This window comes from Rutilus rutilus (genome assembly GCF_951802725.1).
Source record: "Rutilus rutilus genome assembly, chromosome: 2".
NCBI classification, from domain to species: domain Eukaryota; kingdom Metazoa; phylum Chordata; class Actinopteri; order Cypriniformes; family Leuciscidae; genus Rutilus; species Rutilus rutilus.
In genome coordinates this window covers 33,284,518-33,301,925 of record NC_140210.1, presented here as the reverse complement: position 1 = coordinate 33,301,925, position 17,408 = coordinate 33,284,518, and the positions used below count along the sequence as shown (strand labels likewise).

The 17,408-nt window shown below is 38.7% G+C and overlaps 1 protein-coding gene across 1 annotated transcript in view; it reads right to left on the bottom strand.

Annotated features, from left to right (window-relative positions):
- The window catches only part of tenm3 (teneurin transmembrane protein 3), a 275,119-nt gene that overhangs the window by 188,993 nt on the left and 68,718 nt on the right, over positions 1-17,408 (bottom strand). The window contains exon 4 of the mRNA XM_084399638.1: positions 12,882-13,160. Coding sequence (XP_084255764.1) covers positions 12,882-13,160 — 279 coding nt within the window. The remainder of the gene's footprint in view (positions 1-12,881; positions 13,161-17,408) is intronic.

The following is a 17,408-nucleotide window of genomic DNA, read 5'->3' as shown; positions in this document are numbered from 1 at the left end:
TCACCTCGTGTCACATGTCAGCGAGTGTCTCTGACTCACCAGAGAGCTCCTCTGCTCTAAACAACTGACTCCATACATATCCCACAGGCCTCTGGGGCTGTCGCTCACACAGCGCCACACAGGGGACAAAGGAAGAGAGAGAGAGAGAAAGAGAGAGAGAGAGAGAGAGAGAGAGAAAGAAAGAGAGAGAGAGAGAGAGAGAGAGAGAGAGAGAGAGAGAGAGAGAGAGAAAGAGAGCGACAGGAATAGAGGGAGTTTGTGTCCTTGAAGTACTCAGTCAGCTCAGTGACCCTTCGCGCATTCATGCAGTGAAGAATCGGCCCGGTCTACAAAAAAAAAAAGCCTCTCTCTCGCACCACATTTCCCATATTCCTTTGTACTCTTTGAGAAAATGCAGGCCTTGGACTTTGAGGAGGAATGTGTGCATGTATCTGTAAAGCCTGTAGACAAGCAGCTCTGGGATGTGTTAAGGCAGAATTCCCTCAGGTTATTCGCGACACACTGCTGGTAAAGTGTTTCTCGCTGACCTCTAACTTGGCCGGTGGATGCGGGCATAGGCCTAATGGATGAATTAGCTAAAAACGACAAGCAAAAAACATCCCAAAATATAACAGTCATTAGAGAGACTAATACATAAAGGTTTCTTGACCTTAGGAGATTACTAAAAACAACAAAGCGGCAAATGCTTTCTCTCATCCTAAAATGACTCTCAAAACGTAATCCCTTACTTCAGCAGGAGGAAACAGGAAGCTTTCTTTCCTGGAAGAATTATAAGAACTGGTATGATAGCCACTTTGAGTAGAAGAATTATTATTATTAAAAAAATTAACAAAAACAAACAAGACACCCTTGCTTTTCTATGAATTTAATATGTGAAAGAGACACCTGTCTTCATCCTCACCACTGGGAGGCAGCTGTCGTCGAAGGTCGTCAGTTTGCTATTTATCAGCTTAATCTAAATATTTGTGGGACTAGCAAACAAACGAACATTGAGACATTTACATTACTTTAGTTATAAATGGTTAAATTAAGTGATCCGTACAATATCAAGTGCACTATTTTCTCATTTCTGGACACATACAATATGATTTTCCTTCATCCCTATGCATAACACAATGTCAGTGGCTCATTTCGTAATGTGTAGCCTGATTAATCTTCCTTGGACTCTTTCCCCTTTTTCTCACATACTTCCTGCAATTTCCTAGCTTCTCCCCTTTTCGCCCTCCCCCTTCTCCTAGAAGCTATGAATGATTTCTTTGTTCGGACAGACAGGCTAATTGAGAGGGCCTTTTCTGAGTATCATTAAAAAGGATGATTGCCGGCCATCCAAAAAATTAATGTCCCAGGTGACCTATAAAACTCAATTGATCTTAACAGTGGGCAGTGGGGAGAGAAAAGAGACACACATTTAGACAGGCTTTCATCAGCAATTACACCACATTTTGTAATTAAATTATGTCTTGGTAAGCGTGGTAATTAAATAAGGTGTAGAAGGTTTGCTGGACTCCTGGCTAATGGCTAACAGAGAGAGAAGGAGGGAAACTCATGCCAGTAAAAGTTTCCAGACTACTGGAGTGCTCTCATCATTACCTAAACGCAAGGACAGACACTTAAAAAAATTGCACTTTTACTGAGCATTCCTCTTTGGATTTGACCGCAAAGTGACACCTAGTCTTCTCTGTACAGAAAAAAAACCCAGCAAACAAAACAAAGCATGAAACGAAACAAAACTAAATTAAACCAAAAAAACTAAAACCAAATTTAAATACAGCAAAATGCTATTCTTTCACATTTATTATCTGATTAAGTGGATTAAAAGTGGTTAGTGCAAGTTTTTGCACTGAAATACTGCACAGCGCACAGTGTGTTTAATGAATTCGTCCCATAGAGACTGAAATACGACTGAAACGAAAAAAAAAAAAAAATCTGTCTCCAAAAAGTGTCTCCAGAGAATGACAACCACAGCTAGATTGTAACATGAGTTTAGCATGGTGCTGAACTTTTAAACCAATGTGCCACAGTGATGGGTGGTTCTGTCTATCGCTCTGTTCTGTTTTTCATTTGCCCTCTCTTAGGACTTGAACAGAGCAGCACATATCATCTGGGCTTTAGAGGTGCATTGTTAGCTTTTGCTGATTGTGACATTATGGCACCACACACCCCCAAGCGATTTGTAAGCTATTGATTCATTGTTATGTACTGGTTCTCCATGACTGGCTTCTGCTTACGTTGCTAAGGCAAAATCAACCAGCACACAAGAGTTTAAACAGCTTTCAAGTTTAGGCATGTGGGATCTCATTTATGCCATGACATACTTTATATATGAGGCATAGCACAGAAACTTACATAGAGAAACACAGAATTTAAGGATCAGATTACTCGGTTCCTGTCTGTGTCTGTAATTTTGTTAGAGTCCAGAGCATTTGCATATCTGCATTTTTTCACGCTGACCAAAATCTGACATGGAGCCACTTCAGTATTAACCCTAATCAGCATGCATAAGAATGCAAGTGCGCAAAAATACATTGTAAATGAAACCTTCTGGCCTTTTCCATTGCGCTTATCTGCTGGACTACTGCGAGGAAACTCATACTTTGCACAGATGGCTAGAAGCTTTTTCTCTTTCTCCATCTCGCCATCTTACTCCATCTCTCCTTATCACTTTTAGACATCCCCTCCAGTGCTGACATCAAACCCTTCTGCGTACACCGAAAGGGCACAGCACCATTTTTTAGTGAAGTTCTCAGGCTGCAAACTTGATGTTGGAATTGAGAGGGTGATTTGGGAGCGCAGAGGGAAATTTACTCCTCTGCTCACTCAATTCACAAGGCCAAAACCTCACAAGATACACACTCTGTTCAAACACTAAGAGTTGTGATGAAAAGCTACCATATCCAAATTCTAATATTTTAACTGATCTGAAAAAAACGTCTCAAGGCACATCCGAACAGAGTCCAGCGTGCAGGCTGATGTCAAACGTCAGGGTAGGGTGGAATAAAAATGCCTTGTTAATGTTCGATTACACAGTCTGGTTTAACATGGCCTATTGTGCGCAGCTCTCACTCACGGCTCGTGAAACTGTCACTCTGTCAGTCAAAGCCTGGCTCTGGAAAGTGCCACTGTGGAGAGAGTGCTCTTTAATGACGGTGTGCTAGTGTAACAAAGCACGGTTAATGCCATTACGCCGCCAGCGCTGCTTCATAACATCCCTGCCATAATGGCGCTCGTTTCAAACTCTGTTTACGAGCTGCAATTAACTTTACCCAGATCACCACTCTTTTTATTTTACCTCCAGGTGTCGGGGAAAGGGAAATGACCTTTTTTTTCTTTTTTTTTTTTTTTCTGCGAGCCAGAAAGCCGGGCCGGTGGCAGCAAGATGGGTTTCCGGTCCCGAGGCATGAGGGCTTGTTTGGGGTCCAAAGCTAGATTTGGTCCGCTCTGATGGAATGACCAGAGAGTTATACGACACTACCACTGGACAGAAAGGAAACAATTGGAGCTTTTATCAGTGTCCAGGGTTGGCTTAGAGCTTCTAGCAGGGTCTGCTTGTCATCTGTCCAGTCTGGGGGGTGTAAACGAGGGGGGCGAGAAGGGTCGTATGCCAGTCTGAGTGGCCTACACTCTTGTGCTAACAAAACACAGCTGCTTCTTGTTCACGCCAGGCTTACTGAGATAAGAGCACTCGCTGCTATGTATACAGTGTATGGAGATTAGTTTGCACATATGCAAGTCCTGTTGAAAACACAATGAGGGACAACAACTAAAAGTGCTACTCGCTCATCTATTTACACTCTAAATGCTTCTAATACAGGGTTAACACATGACTTACTATACAGTAGAAACTATGCAAGCTATGCAATAGAGAAACAAAGCAGAAAAAATATATACTATGCTTAATCAGGACTATCAATCAGTATGCTGATTGAACAGATGATTTGATGTTTCCTGACATAAGACCTTTAACCTGTCCACATTTATCCGTATTTCCTTCCTGTGCTACATCTGTTCTCCAGAATCAACTTGCAGTCCAAATAATGAACTTTTCTCCGCAGTGTTTCCATCCTGCTTGATCTTTCATTACAAAGCCTTATTACCTAATCAAAAGAAAGAAAGAAAGAAAGAAAGAAAGAAAGAACATCTCCAGTTGAATGCTGCATCACAGATTCCACATGGAGGGTTGCATTGTGAGCCGGATGGATGTGAAACTGCAGTATGTAGTTGATGTCGACTGCTGTTTCTTTGTAGGACTTTGAAGCCCACTGACTGTAATGTCTTTGAAGTAACCCTCTGCTGCAGAGGCCTATTCTCAGTAAGAGCTGTAGGTAACTGTGCGTTTTACATTGTATTAGCTCTGTGTTTAAACTGAACACAAATGGGTCAGTTATGTGTATGTGTCTCTTGTACCCAAGAGAGCAGGAAAGAGAGAACAAGTGCTTGGGTATGTGATAGCTATTTTTGACTGGCCACATATTTTATATTCAGAGCAGGCCTCCATGCTCTATAGGTATAAAAGCTATATACACAGGAATAACATACTATAATATAATATAATAAATATAATATAATTAGTGCTGTCAATCAATATACTTTTTTTTTTTTTATTAATCATATTTTTTTCTGTGATTAAATGTGATTAAAAACACTTACGTTTTTATAAGTTGTTTATATATTTTATAATGTAATCATTTCACAGGTAATCTCCAAATGAATGTAGAAACAGCATAAAGACAGTATATTTGAAATACTTTAATGGCATATTTTTATGAAGGAAGGCCAGTGTCACTGATACTAATACTGGTACTGATGTCGCTGGCCTGCCACTGCTGCACATGACGCGGAACTGACGCGCATCCCATTTTCTCACAACTCTTTATGTTAATTTAAGACTTTGTTTAACTCATTTAACTCAATGTTTTGCTGGGAAACCCTGGGTCCAGGCATTTACTGTATGTGGATGTGAATTTGACACGCACCACCTACCTAAATATTGTTGCAGACCAGGTACACAACAGTGTTCCCTGGTGGAAGTCACACTGTTTTGAGGAGCACAATGAAGAGTTCAAGTTGTTGCCCTGGCCTCAAAATTCCCCAGATCTAAATCCAACTTAGCATCTGTGCGATGTGCTGGGACCAACAAGTTTGATCCACTTCACAACAGGACTTGAAGGATCTGCTGCTAATGTTTTGGTGCCAGATACCACAGGGCACCTTCAGGGGATCTTTGTTGAGTCCATACCTCGGTCAGTCGGTGCTGTTTTGGCAGCACAACGGAGGACCAACACCATATTAGGCAGGTGGTCATAATGTTTTGGTACACATTACAGAATTGGTTTAAATATATGTATCTACACGTAATGCAGCATGTGATTGTGTATGATCCATGTAAACAAATTCACTAGAAGTATGTGAGTGAGATAAAAACAGAGAAATAAAGAGCAAAAGTATTTGTAAATAACTTTTAATCAGTCATGGAAATAAGTAAAACACAAAAAAGGGCTAGAATGTGACAAAGAAATCTACTCACATTAGAAAAAAATGAGATGACATTTCTACTCTACATTTTATACATTTTCCCCTTTTCTAGTAAATGTTAGCATGCTTCTTGTACGTGCAAGTCACATATAAAATGTTTACTATAGTGTAACCTATTCCAACTACCTGCATTTACACACACACACACGCACATGCAAACACGCACACACACACTGAAATTGCAGCCACAGGGCCCTTAGGAAGTGCAGTGTTTCTGAGTAAACACATTCTCTGTTATGTGAGTGATAAGGGTGTTTGAGTGAGCTGCTGATAGCTCATCCTTCTTACAAAACAGACACACACACTGTTGTTACACTGCCGAGGTGAGTTCATGACCCTCACGGGAAAACAATGCGTCTCGGTTTAGCCTCCGGAGACGCAACAAAACCGTGGCCATCCAGCCATGGCATGGGAGGAAATCAAACTGTAGGCATTCTTTCATGTCTTTTTTATTTTTTTTCATGGGGGGACCAGTCAATTTTGACCAGTTAAGGAAAAGCTTCCTCTAGGACTGGATAAATTGTAGTGAGTTTCAGGCCAGAAGGCAAAAGTTTGTTTTCCAAAATTGAGTCTATACTGCTGGCTTGCTAAACACTGTAGGAAATGTGCCATGAGGGAACAAAACTGAAATGCTGGAAGACACGAGTGGACTATGTAAAGCTTTGTTTTCAGAAGGTGTATTATAGCAGATTTAAGAAATAATGCCACATAAAAGCAATACTAAAATATGCTTCAACTTATCTCTGAAACTAGTCTCAGAGGTGACTTTAGTTCTGTGCAAATGCAGTATCAGTGCAGACTTAAACTTTGCTGTTGTCATGACAGAGTATATCTTTTATAAATTATATATAATTTATATATAATTATAAATAATAATTTATTATAAAATTATTTAATTCCTATTTTTTCTAATATTTTTGCTATATTCATAAAACTAATATTTAAATATTTTCTTATCTAATATTTAAAACGTAAATTTTCTTATTTCTGTATTTATATTTTATATGTAAAATGCATTTATGCCTTTATTTGCATAATTCAACTATTAATGAAAACACATCTTTCTGTGCTAAATGCAGTTTTTGCACTGTGAAAAATGGCAAGAAAGATTTTGATTATTTTGCAGAACATAGATTACTACCTCTAATTCTCTGAAATGGTTATTTCTCTGGGTTTAAACGGCTTGACTGCAAGAAAAACCTCCAGAGAAAGAATGAGCACGGATCCCATGTTTTCTACAGGAATAAAAAAAAAGAAAGAAAAAAAAAAGAAAGAAAAAGGTATGCTTTTTCCATTAGCAAAACAAATGGCATAATGAATACTTATCCAAATCACATATCTTTGTTTACTTTACATTTATCCATTTAGCATCTTTGTGGCATGCACATAAATGTTTCTTTTTATCTCACGAAATCACCTGTCACTATTAAATTACGTGGATGTTTGAGTGTAAACAATTGCCATTCTTTTATGAACATATGAACACCATGCTGTTTCACAGGTCTATGAGGCTTATCTATGTGCCACGCACATCTGCGGTCTGGCTTAGTTATTGGTGGTGCGATCTTTCCCAAAAGCCCGTTTCCATCGCCATCACCCTGTATCTTCCTGTGCCAGGTCTCTGATAATATATCAGATACATAACTGATAATAACTTCGCAAAGACCAGAGGACAACAGCTAGGGTCGCCCACACAATCCCAGAGCACTTTAAACTGAAAGAAACAACAACAGCATTGCTTTTCAATCCATACACACACTCTGCCGCAACATGAATGTCATAACCCTTATATAAGTAACTCCTTTTATAACATAAAACACACTTGGCCTTTTTCCACTCTCCAGCTCTGAATATTTTTCTCTAAGCAGATATATTCAGCACCTGGTTATTGTTAAAATGTAGTTTTTGAACATATTTATCTCTTTATAACTCATTTAATCACACATCCAATTAAAGCGGTACAGTCTGGAAAGCTGCTAAAGAGAAAGCAGGATGCACTAAACTACATATATTAGACACAATAAGACACTCCTAAGATATAAGGCTTTATAGTTCTCATTGCTAATTAAGCACTTTTGTAGAGTTTCCTGAATTAATTAGATGACTGCCCATTTAAATTGCAAAATGTTCGAGCTTGTTTGGATGCGATGCTTATTAATAGTACACATTTTTTGCATACTGTAATGTTTAACTGTGTGTGTGTGTGTGTGTGTTCACACCTACAGCCAGGCAGCCTCAAAGATGGAATTTCTGTGCCCTGAACTACTAAGCCGGTTAAGATATTTACAGGATTTGCGTTATTGTTGACACATTTTTCTTAATCTCATTAAGCAGACACCTATGACCCTCTTTATTTAAAACATAAGGAGAGGTGGTGGACACTTCATTCCACCAAGCAGAAAATCACTCCCAGAGGTCTCTATCACCTCTGATGATTCAGCAAAAAAGCGCCACAGAATATCGGTGCTTATGGCAATGCAAGTAATAGAAAAGAGTGCTTGAGACGCTCCTGACACGATAAATCTGGCTTGACCGCTGGTCACTACTGCTGAGAAAATTTGGTGGATTTACAAGCCAGACACACACACACACACACACACACACGGAATGCAAGCTCTTGACCCAAACCAAATGGGTCTCTGTGAGCGTTCAAGTGAGGCATTCCAGTAAAAAAAAATAAAAAAAAAAGTGTCAGGACTGAGAAGTTCCTGCTTCTCTCCTGTCAAATCCTTTGATGTAGCTTCACAGACTCTTAAAAAAACGGAGCGAGATTAGATGCTTAGTTCTGGAACTTTCTCTCGCACACCCGGGTACATGGACTAATGTGAACGCAACTGCTTCCTTGCTCACAGAGGGGCAAGCTCTCTCATATCTGCCGTGCAATTTTTGATTAAAGCCCCCAATAATGAAACAACCTGAATCAGAACAGAGGCACATTAAAAACTCAGTCGGGGAGCGGTGCTAACGAGACCTCGAATAGTCAGTTGAGGACTTCGGTTCTTTCTCACGTAGTCAGGGCTCTCCCCCCTTCTCTATCCCTCTTCCCCTGAACCCCCTGTAGTGCGCAGATGTGTGTGTGTGTGTGTGTGTGAGAGAGAGAGAAGCTTCAAACAAGCTCAAAATCAAAAACAGATCCAGACAGAGGAGCAGGTGTCATATGATGGCAAGTTGGCTGCAAATGACAGAGGAGGCACAGCAATTTCTGTTGGATCTAAAGACAAGTTGTATTGTAGTTTTAAATATTGATTATTTAAATAGAAAAAAATATTACTTGATTCTTTTAAAAGTGTTTTTAAATTATATGGTTCCCATAGTTTTTAACCATAATTTTTTGATTACTGGATACAGTATATAAGAGGGATAAGCCCAATACACACACACACACACACACACACACGCGAACCAATCAAACAATTGGGGGCAGTATGATATCTTTTTATATATATATATATATATATATATTAATATAAGTAATATTTGTATTAAGCAAGGATGCATTCATTTGCTGAAAAGAGACAGTAAAGACTTTTACAATGATTTATTTTTTTTTACCTTACTGTGAAGACTGAAGTGTGTGTGTTTGTGTGTCTCCTCTCTCCTTTCATTCGCTCCCTCTGGAGGAGTGAGCAGGTGTGCAGTGACCCAGGAAGAGGGAGACACGGGTGGGCATGCGGTGAAGCGCATCCCTGGCTCAAATGTCCCCTGGAGATGGAGGACAAAATATCCCTCCTTTGTTAGCGGCCATCTCTCGCTCGCCCTCTCCTTTCCTCTCTCCCTCTCTCGTCTTTTCTGCTGCAGTGGAACACATTGTGCTCAGGTGTTTCTCCCGACCCCTTCTCCATTACAGGATATTAAGTCCAAAGAGCGAGAGCAGGCAGAGCGAATGCTCTCTATGCCGAGCCGAGAGAGTCTCTGTGCGAGCGTCTCTGTGTGAGCGTCTCTCTCTCTGTGTACTTTCTAATAGAGTTTAAGGGTGAACTTGGAAATGTGGGACCAGAATCGAGATCCTTTCACTAGAACCGTGTCTGACAGAGCTACACACACCTCTTTCACTTCCACTCTCAGCTTCTGGTTGACAAATCCCGCTTTTCCACAAATGGAATTAACCTCCACTGCGTTTGAAGTCAAAAGGCAGTGTCGCGAGGGCCGACGGCCCATCCTCACAAACACAATCAAGCTCTGAGGCGACAAGCCGAAAAATCTTGAAAGCTAAAAATGACTCCATCTTGAATTCGGTAGAGAAGGGAGTCGGGAAAGAGTCCTAAAAAAGCCAAACAGTGTGTCAATCATTTGGACACACTTTCTTCCATGGTGACGCCAGGCACATGTAAACAGGAAATATTTTGGTACGGCTGGAGAACGCTTTTTTCAACATTCATGTCAAGAGGCACCGAATTGGAGGGAAACAGTAGCTGAAGTTAATCCCAAAGATCTTGGACTGGAGTGAAGTGCAACAAACCAAGAACAGAAAGAAAATATTCTTTTTATTTTCTCCTCATGGACTCACTAACACTGTCCGCAGCTGTCTCTTGTTAGGACATAAGCCTCGGCAACTGCAACATATGCCACAATTCAGTGAGACAATTAGAAAAAAAAAACCACATGTACTTATGTTACATGTTAACACTTGTGTTAACCCCTCCCCCCCCAGTGATCTGCTTACAGAGGAGGCATTTTTAAACATGATAACGCTGTTACAAAAGATAGTCAACTTAATTATGCTACATTAAGAATAGGTCAGTGAACAAAAAATCCAAGATAAGTTATTAATATAATAATAATAACAATATTGTTATTATTATTATAACGATATTGATATTTTATGTAATAATAAAAAAGATTTTTAAATGTAATTTAAAGTTAGTTAAATGTAATTCAATTTTAAAATAATAATAATCCAATATGTTTTGTGTGCCATGTATTTTTTTAAAGGGTTAGTTCACCCAAAAATGAAAATTCTGTCAGTAATTACTCACCCTCATGTTGTTCCAACCCCGTAAGACTTTCGCACAAAAAGTATTCTCGTCGCTTGATAAACTTAAGGTTGAGCCACTGTAGTCATTTGGACTATTTTAACGATGTTTTTACTAACTTTTCTGGGCCGGCAAATGTCGATTACATAGCAGCCTATGAAGGAGTGAGACAGCTCTCAAATGTATGTCATCAAAAATATCTTAATTTGTGTTCCGAAGATGAGCGAAAGTCTTACGGGGTTGGAGCAACATGAGGGTGAGTAATTACTGACAGAATTAAAAAATTTTGGGTGAACTAACCTTTTAAAATATTGGTTAGAGCAGTGGTTCTCAGTCTTTTTGATTCCAAGGCTCCCACTGTCAAAGGCCCAATACTTCTGCAGTTGTTCATGATTTACTGTTTTTTTTTTTATTTTTTTTTTTAGAGCAGGGTTTAACTAGAAAAATGTATATTCAATATAAAAATGCCCATGGAGTGGGTACGATTTTAATCATTTACATTACTTCCATGTCTAACAAATTACACTTTTAAAATTAGGTTTCTTCACATATTCAGGTAAGCTGTGGGGACCCTGGTTCTTTAAAACCAATAAAATAATTAAAATAAGAAATATTTTGAGTTTTAGTTGCTTTGTTTAAAATGTAATCACCCTCTTGGAAGTTTGCTGGGACCCTCTGGTTGAGAACCACGGGGTTAGAGTATTACATGTTTAATTTAGCAAAATGCTAACATTGGACTCAACTAATATTGGACTCAACTAGATTCAAGCTTCTTCTCTTAATTTGAGATACATACATATATACATACATACAGGGCTCCTTTCACAAATATTAACTAAATTAAGGAAAGTGAATATAAAATATGTAGAATAAGCTCCTGCTGAAGGAGTGCGTTCATTGCTCTGGTCATCAGAGATATGAGAGTCGCCCCACACATTCATCTCATAATGAAAGCAAATATAACATTCCTACACACTCAGCGTTTTGCTTTCCTTAATTAAGCCAAAAGGTGTTAATGAAAGTGATTAGATAAGGTCTTCTTAAAGGTTATTTGCACACAACACCTGTTAGTCTAAGGAATATTAATAAATGAGAATAAGTGACAGGAGAGTGTGTGCATAGGAAGATAATGAATGATTTAGCTCTTCATTTGCTTAGTTTTCCCCCTTCCTTCAAAATGTCTGTCCTATACCTCACTGTCAGCAGCTTTAATTCTCAGTTCAATTCAAGAAAAAAAACCTCCTCCACCTCATTCTCAATTGGACCTGAAAAGAACAACAAGAAACAAATCTGAGGGATTTTAGTGTGAATAAATATATAATCAAAAAAGCATGTGAGGGCGTGATGACATCCCCCCCCCCCCCCCGCCGAGGCCTCGCTCTGGGAGAGTGGCAGCGGAAGTGTGGCGGGGAGGCCCAGAGGAAGCCTGTCACCTGAGTATTCTTTGAAACATCACAGCTGCTTTGTGGAATTAACGACTGCACCAAAGAAACAGTAGGAGAGAGAGAGACAGAGAGAGACAGAGAGAGAGAGAGAGAGAGAGAGAGAGGGAGGGAGAGAGAGAGAGAGAGAGAGAGAGAGAGAGAGAGAGAGAGAGAGAGAGAGAGAGAGAGAGAGAGAGAGAGAGAGAGAGAGAGAGAGAGAGAGAGAGAGAGAGAGAGAGAGAGAGAGAAAGAAAGAGAGAGAGATCGTCGCTCCCATCACTTCTCCAGGTTTCAAGCATGATCAAATTTGCACTTCAAACCGCTGGGGCCTGTTAACCAGCCATTGTGTGTGTTCGCTCATGCGAGCGGAGCATTCCAACGATGGCTAGGTAAGGTCTCCTAGCGCCCGACACAAAGACAGACCTTTGATTGGGCCGCTGGAGGGTCCTCTTAGGGCCGCGGAAGCAGTGGTACGGGCATAAAGAGAAAGAGAGCATGCGGATATATTGACTTTGTTCTGCTTGCTATTGACTCTGTGGCCGGTCATGATAAGAATCAAAAGAGTGTGATAATGCTAATATAGTGTGCAAGAGAAGTGTGCATAATCTATAAATATTAACTTTTATAGAGTCCTCTATGTAGAAATATTAAGTTTGGGAACATTGTAGCTAATTTCTAGCAGGTTCAAGCTGGTAATTTGGACATTCACAATTTTCCCAAAAAAAGTTGAAGCACCTTAAGCTTCATTGGAAGCTTGTTTGTTGTTGATCCAAGATAGTCTACCAGCTTGCACTAGCTGATCTCAGACCAGCTAAATACCAGTTACCATGTTCCAAAACACAGCATTCAGCCTTAGCTGGAAGTGTTTCTTTTTTTTTATATATCTGTTTTGGATCTGCTAGTTGAATCTGCACTAAAAGGCTGAATGTGGCCCTAGTGTGGCTCCACTCACCGTTCTCACTGTCTGATTTGTTCTCGTGCTCTGTGTCAGTCAGGGTCAGGGCTGAGTTTGAGCGGCTGGACAAGCAGGAGTTGCGGCCAGACTTCACACCTCTGCCCCAGAGCCGCATGGCACGTTCCGGTGACATCACCCCCTCATTCTCAGTGTCCGCGTCTGAGCCTGCACCAACAGAGAAGCCGCGGTGGGGGAGGCCCATCTCTGCGCAGAAGGCCAGGCCACGGCGTGTGGCTGGTTCACATATTCCCAGCTGCCTCAGGTTAAAGTTCTGTCCTGTAAGAGAAACGTAACAAACAAACTGAGCAAACATATACACACATAGTCTTCTATGAACACTCTGCAAGTGCCAAATGTGAATAAAACACATTGGCATTGGAGAGAACATAAAAAAAATATATATAATAATAAAAAAAAATTTGCAGCTGAATGGTACCGTTTTTTTATTTTAGTTATGTGTTAAACTGCAATATAAAAATTACAGTTATTTTGCTTGTATATCAGAATTAAGCAAAACAAATTTAAGTAAAATGAAAATATCTGTCTTTTCAAAGATTTATTTTTAAAAGTAATTAATACTTTTCTTCAGCAAGGATTCATTAAATTTATCAAAAGTGACAAAGACATTTATAATGTTACAAATAAATGCTTTTCTTTTGAACTTTCTATTCATCAAAGAATCCTTGATTCTGAGAAAAATATTTAGCAGCAAAAAACGTTTTCAATATTGATAATTGAAGTAAAGTTTCTTGAGCAGAACATCAACATATTAGAATAATTTCTTGAGGATCATGTGCCACTAAAAAGTAATGACTGCTGAAAACTCAGCTTTGCCATCACAGAAATAAATTATTTTAAAATATATTAATATACAAAACAGTTATTTTAAATTTTAATAATATTTCACAATAATACTGTTTTTACCAAAAACGTTCAAAATTAATAAAACGGAATACACAGTATAAAACGGAAAAAAGGAAATAATAATGGATTGGATAATAATAATAATAATAATAATAGAAAATAATAATGGATTGGATAATAATAATAATAAAATGCACCCTTTCAATGTATTAATATTTGTCAAAAATAACTGTAAATAATTTTAATAAAATGCACCGATACAAAAACAAAACACACACCCGCATGCACACCTGCGCGCACACACACACACACACACACACACACACACACACACACACACACACACACACACACACACTGCAGCAACCATTTAAAACACACTGAGACAATTTCCACGTGCCCTAGTTAAGCAGAGGAAACAATCAATCAAAGAGACACCAAAAATAACCCATTAATGTTCTATTTTGAAGTCTGACTTCTGTTTTCTGCGATTACTTCTGCCATGTGCACTTAGAGCATCAAGAGAATGACAAATAAACTAGAATTGTCTAATTCCCTGGACACTAGAAGCTCCCTTATAACACACACACACACACACACACACACACACACACACACACACACACACACACACACAGACGCACACACGCATTCACACGCATTCACACCAATACACACACACACCCGCATGCATTCACAAACACACACACACACACACACACACACACACACACACACGCACGCACACACACACACACACACACACACACACACACACACACACACACACACACACACACACACGCATGTTGTGTTTTAATGTTTTATGGGGACTTTCCATAGACATAATGATTTTTAAACTGTACAAATGTATATTCTGCCCCCTTACACTAACCCTACCCTTAAACCTATCCATCAAAGAAAACTTTCTGCATTTTTACATTTTCAAAAAATATCACTCAAAAGAAAATATGTCCCAAGGACAAGGATTTCAGATTTTACCATCTTTGTGGGGACATTTTGTCCCCATAATCTAGGGTTTTCCAGGACACACACACACACGCACACACACACACACACACACACACACACACACACACACACACACACGCACGCACGCACGCACGCACACACACACACACACACACACACACACACACAGGCCACTGTAAGTATATGAGCACTGAAAAAATGTGAGTATTTTTCTCACTGGAGGGACTGGGGAAAACATAAGAGGGCTTAATATCACTCGCAGGTTGAACGTCATGGTAAGTGGTTCTCATTGTAAGCACAGAGTGGTATCTTTCACGTGTGTGTGTGAGGGGGGAACTCAGGTATGCTTTGTTGGCCTGTTCTGTGGGGTAGGAACAGCCCATAGAGTGTTGGTAAAACAAGCTGACAGGTAAATGGGCCTTGCTGGCAACTGGGGAGCCATTTGGGGAGTGTCAAGCTATGAAAAGATCCACAGCTCTAAAAAAAAGGGGAAAAGGAAAGAAAACTAAAGGTGTAAATTGATAGCACAATCTATTTTTTATCATTTTTTTTTGTCTCATTTTTGGCATTGGAGATTGTATCAACTGACCCAAAAGCCAGACAGAAAGGAAAGCTTCTGTAAACAACACAAACATACACACGCACACACACACACACACACACACACACACACACACACGGCAAGCTAACACCCCATGTGTGGAACAAAGAGACTATCAAGTCTCATCAGACAGTCAAATATCCGCAGACTTAGCAGTCTGTTCCCTGAAGACCCACAATGTACTGCAAATATGACTTCTGATCGGTATTTGGAACCACAGATATAAACCCAAGTTACCAGAATTTCTTTCTGCTGAACGACTATGAAATGTATACTAGCTAACCCTGTGAAAGCAAATAAATGAACAAATAAATAAATGTGCTAGGTGGCATTGCAACAAAGACACAAATGTGTGTGTGTAATAACCCAAGGCTACAACTTAAAAGATATAAAGGATAACAGAAATGTAATTTGAGACAAGCATAGGACTGGCATAAGATATAAATTCATAATTTATTTATCTAAAAAAAAACAGATACAAACACTTTTCGCTGAGAACGGTGGCCAGTCACATGACTAATTGTTATCCTGTAGCACCACGTATGTTCCCTGGCAGCCCTAGTTGTGGTAAGTGAGCTTGAAAATGATGTTTCACAGTGAGACTGATGATGTTTTCTCTGTGCACCTTCTACAGTACATGTATTTTGGAAGGATGCAGATAAACAGCAGCAATTAACCGTGAGAGGAACACCGCGGCAACACGTCTAAACAGCCGTTTACACGCTCTTTAAAAATATTTTAATGAACTGACTGCAGTCTCATGGGCTGTGCAAAGTCTCAAACTAAGGGAAAATTACCACTAAAATGAAAGATTATTTATATCCGTGTCAAGTTCACAATATGTATCTGATTTTCTGCAATCAAAACTGTCGTATTATTTATAGCAAGACTTACTGTAGTTTGCACCATTTATGCAGGTGATAGAATACAGAGAAAATACCTCTAGCATGCTGTTGTCTTCAGACGTCCAATCATTAGATAATTTCGCAATTAAAATGTAATTACTTTTGCAATGAAAACTGTAAGGGGAACTGTGCACAGACAAGGAGACAGCTTCATCATGCCATAGTGTGAGCAGTCAGACTGGTGCTTTTAGCACTTTAAATCTGGATGATGATTTCAGAAATGTCTCCAGGCTGTTAATATCTGACTTCAAAGGCAAGATGACAAAAAAAAAAAAGAAAAAAAAAAGAAAAAAAAGAAAAGAAACAATGACTGCTACATGTTGAGATTCATATACAAATATATGTTGTTGTCAAACTAAAATATGATTCTAAAATATGATAAATATGATTAGAAATATTAATATACTTATTTAATAACATATAATACTAATTTAATTGATAATGCTAATAGTAAGTTGATAATCAATACACATCATCATCAAAATATTAATATATTTTATAGATAATTTAAAATGCATTTTTAAGACTTAAATATTTTCATTCTACAATTAAGAATAACTTTAAATTAATGATAAAATAAATTCAAAGAACAAAAAAGTGAATAATGATTACATACTAAATAACTGAGTAATCAACTTTAGTTAAAAAAATAAATAAGGAAAAAGCAACAAATAATGTGCTGCTAATTATTTTTTTAATAATGTCTACAAATTAAATATAATAAATAAATATACATATAATTATAATAAAAATAATAATAAATAATTTAAAACACATGCTTCCGCCATAAACAAAGAAACAAAACAAAAACAAAAAAACTTTATAAAAGCAACCAAAGGGAAAAAAAACTAAACAAGACTAAAACAATCCATGCCATTGAAAAATAATAAAACAGATTAATTTACAGTTCATTAAATCCAAACTTTAAAACGTATCTTCACGTTAGACGATGTGAAAGAACTTTCAGCTTAGCAGCCGCTACGACTTTCAATTCATTTCCCGTTCTTTTTGTCTGGATCTAATGATTTCCAAAGTCTGTATTCTGTAGAATTAGTCTGTGAAGCAGACTGCATTCCATGGTGGGAGCTTATCTGCCATGGTGATAGGTGTGCACAGCTCCAAAAACACTGAGTCCTGAAAAACCCCAATGCCAGAGGAAAA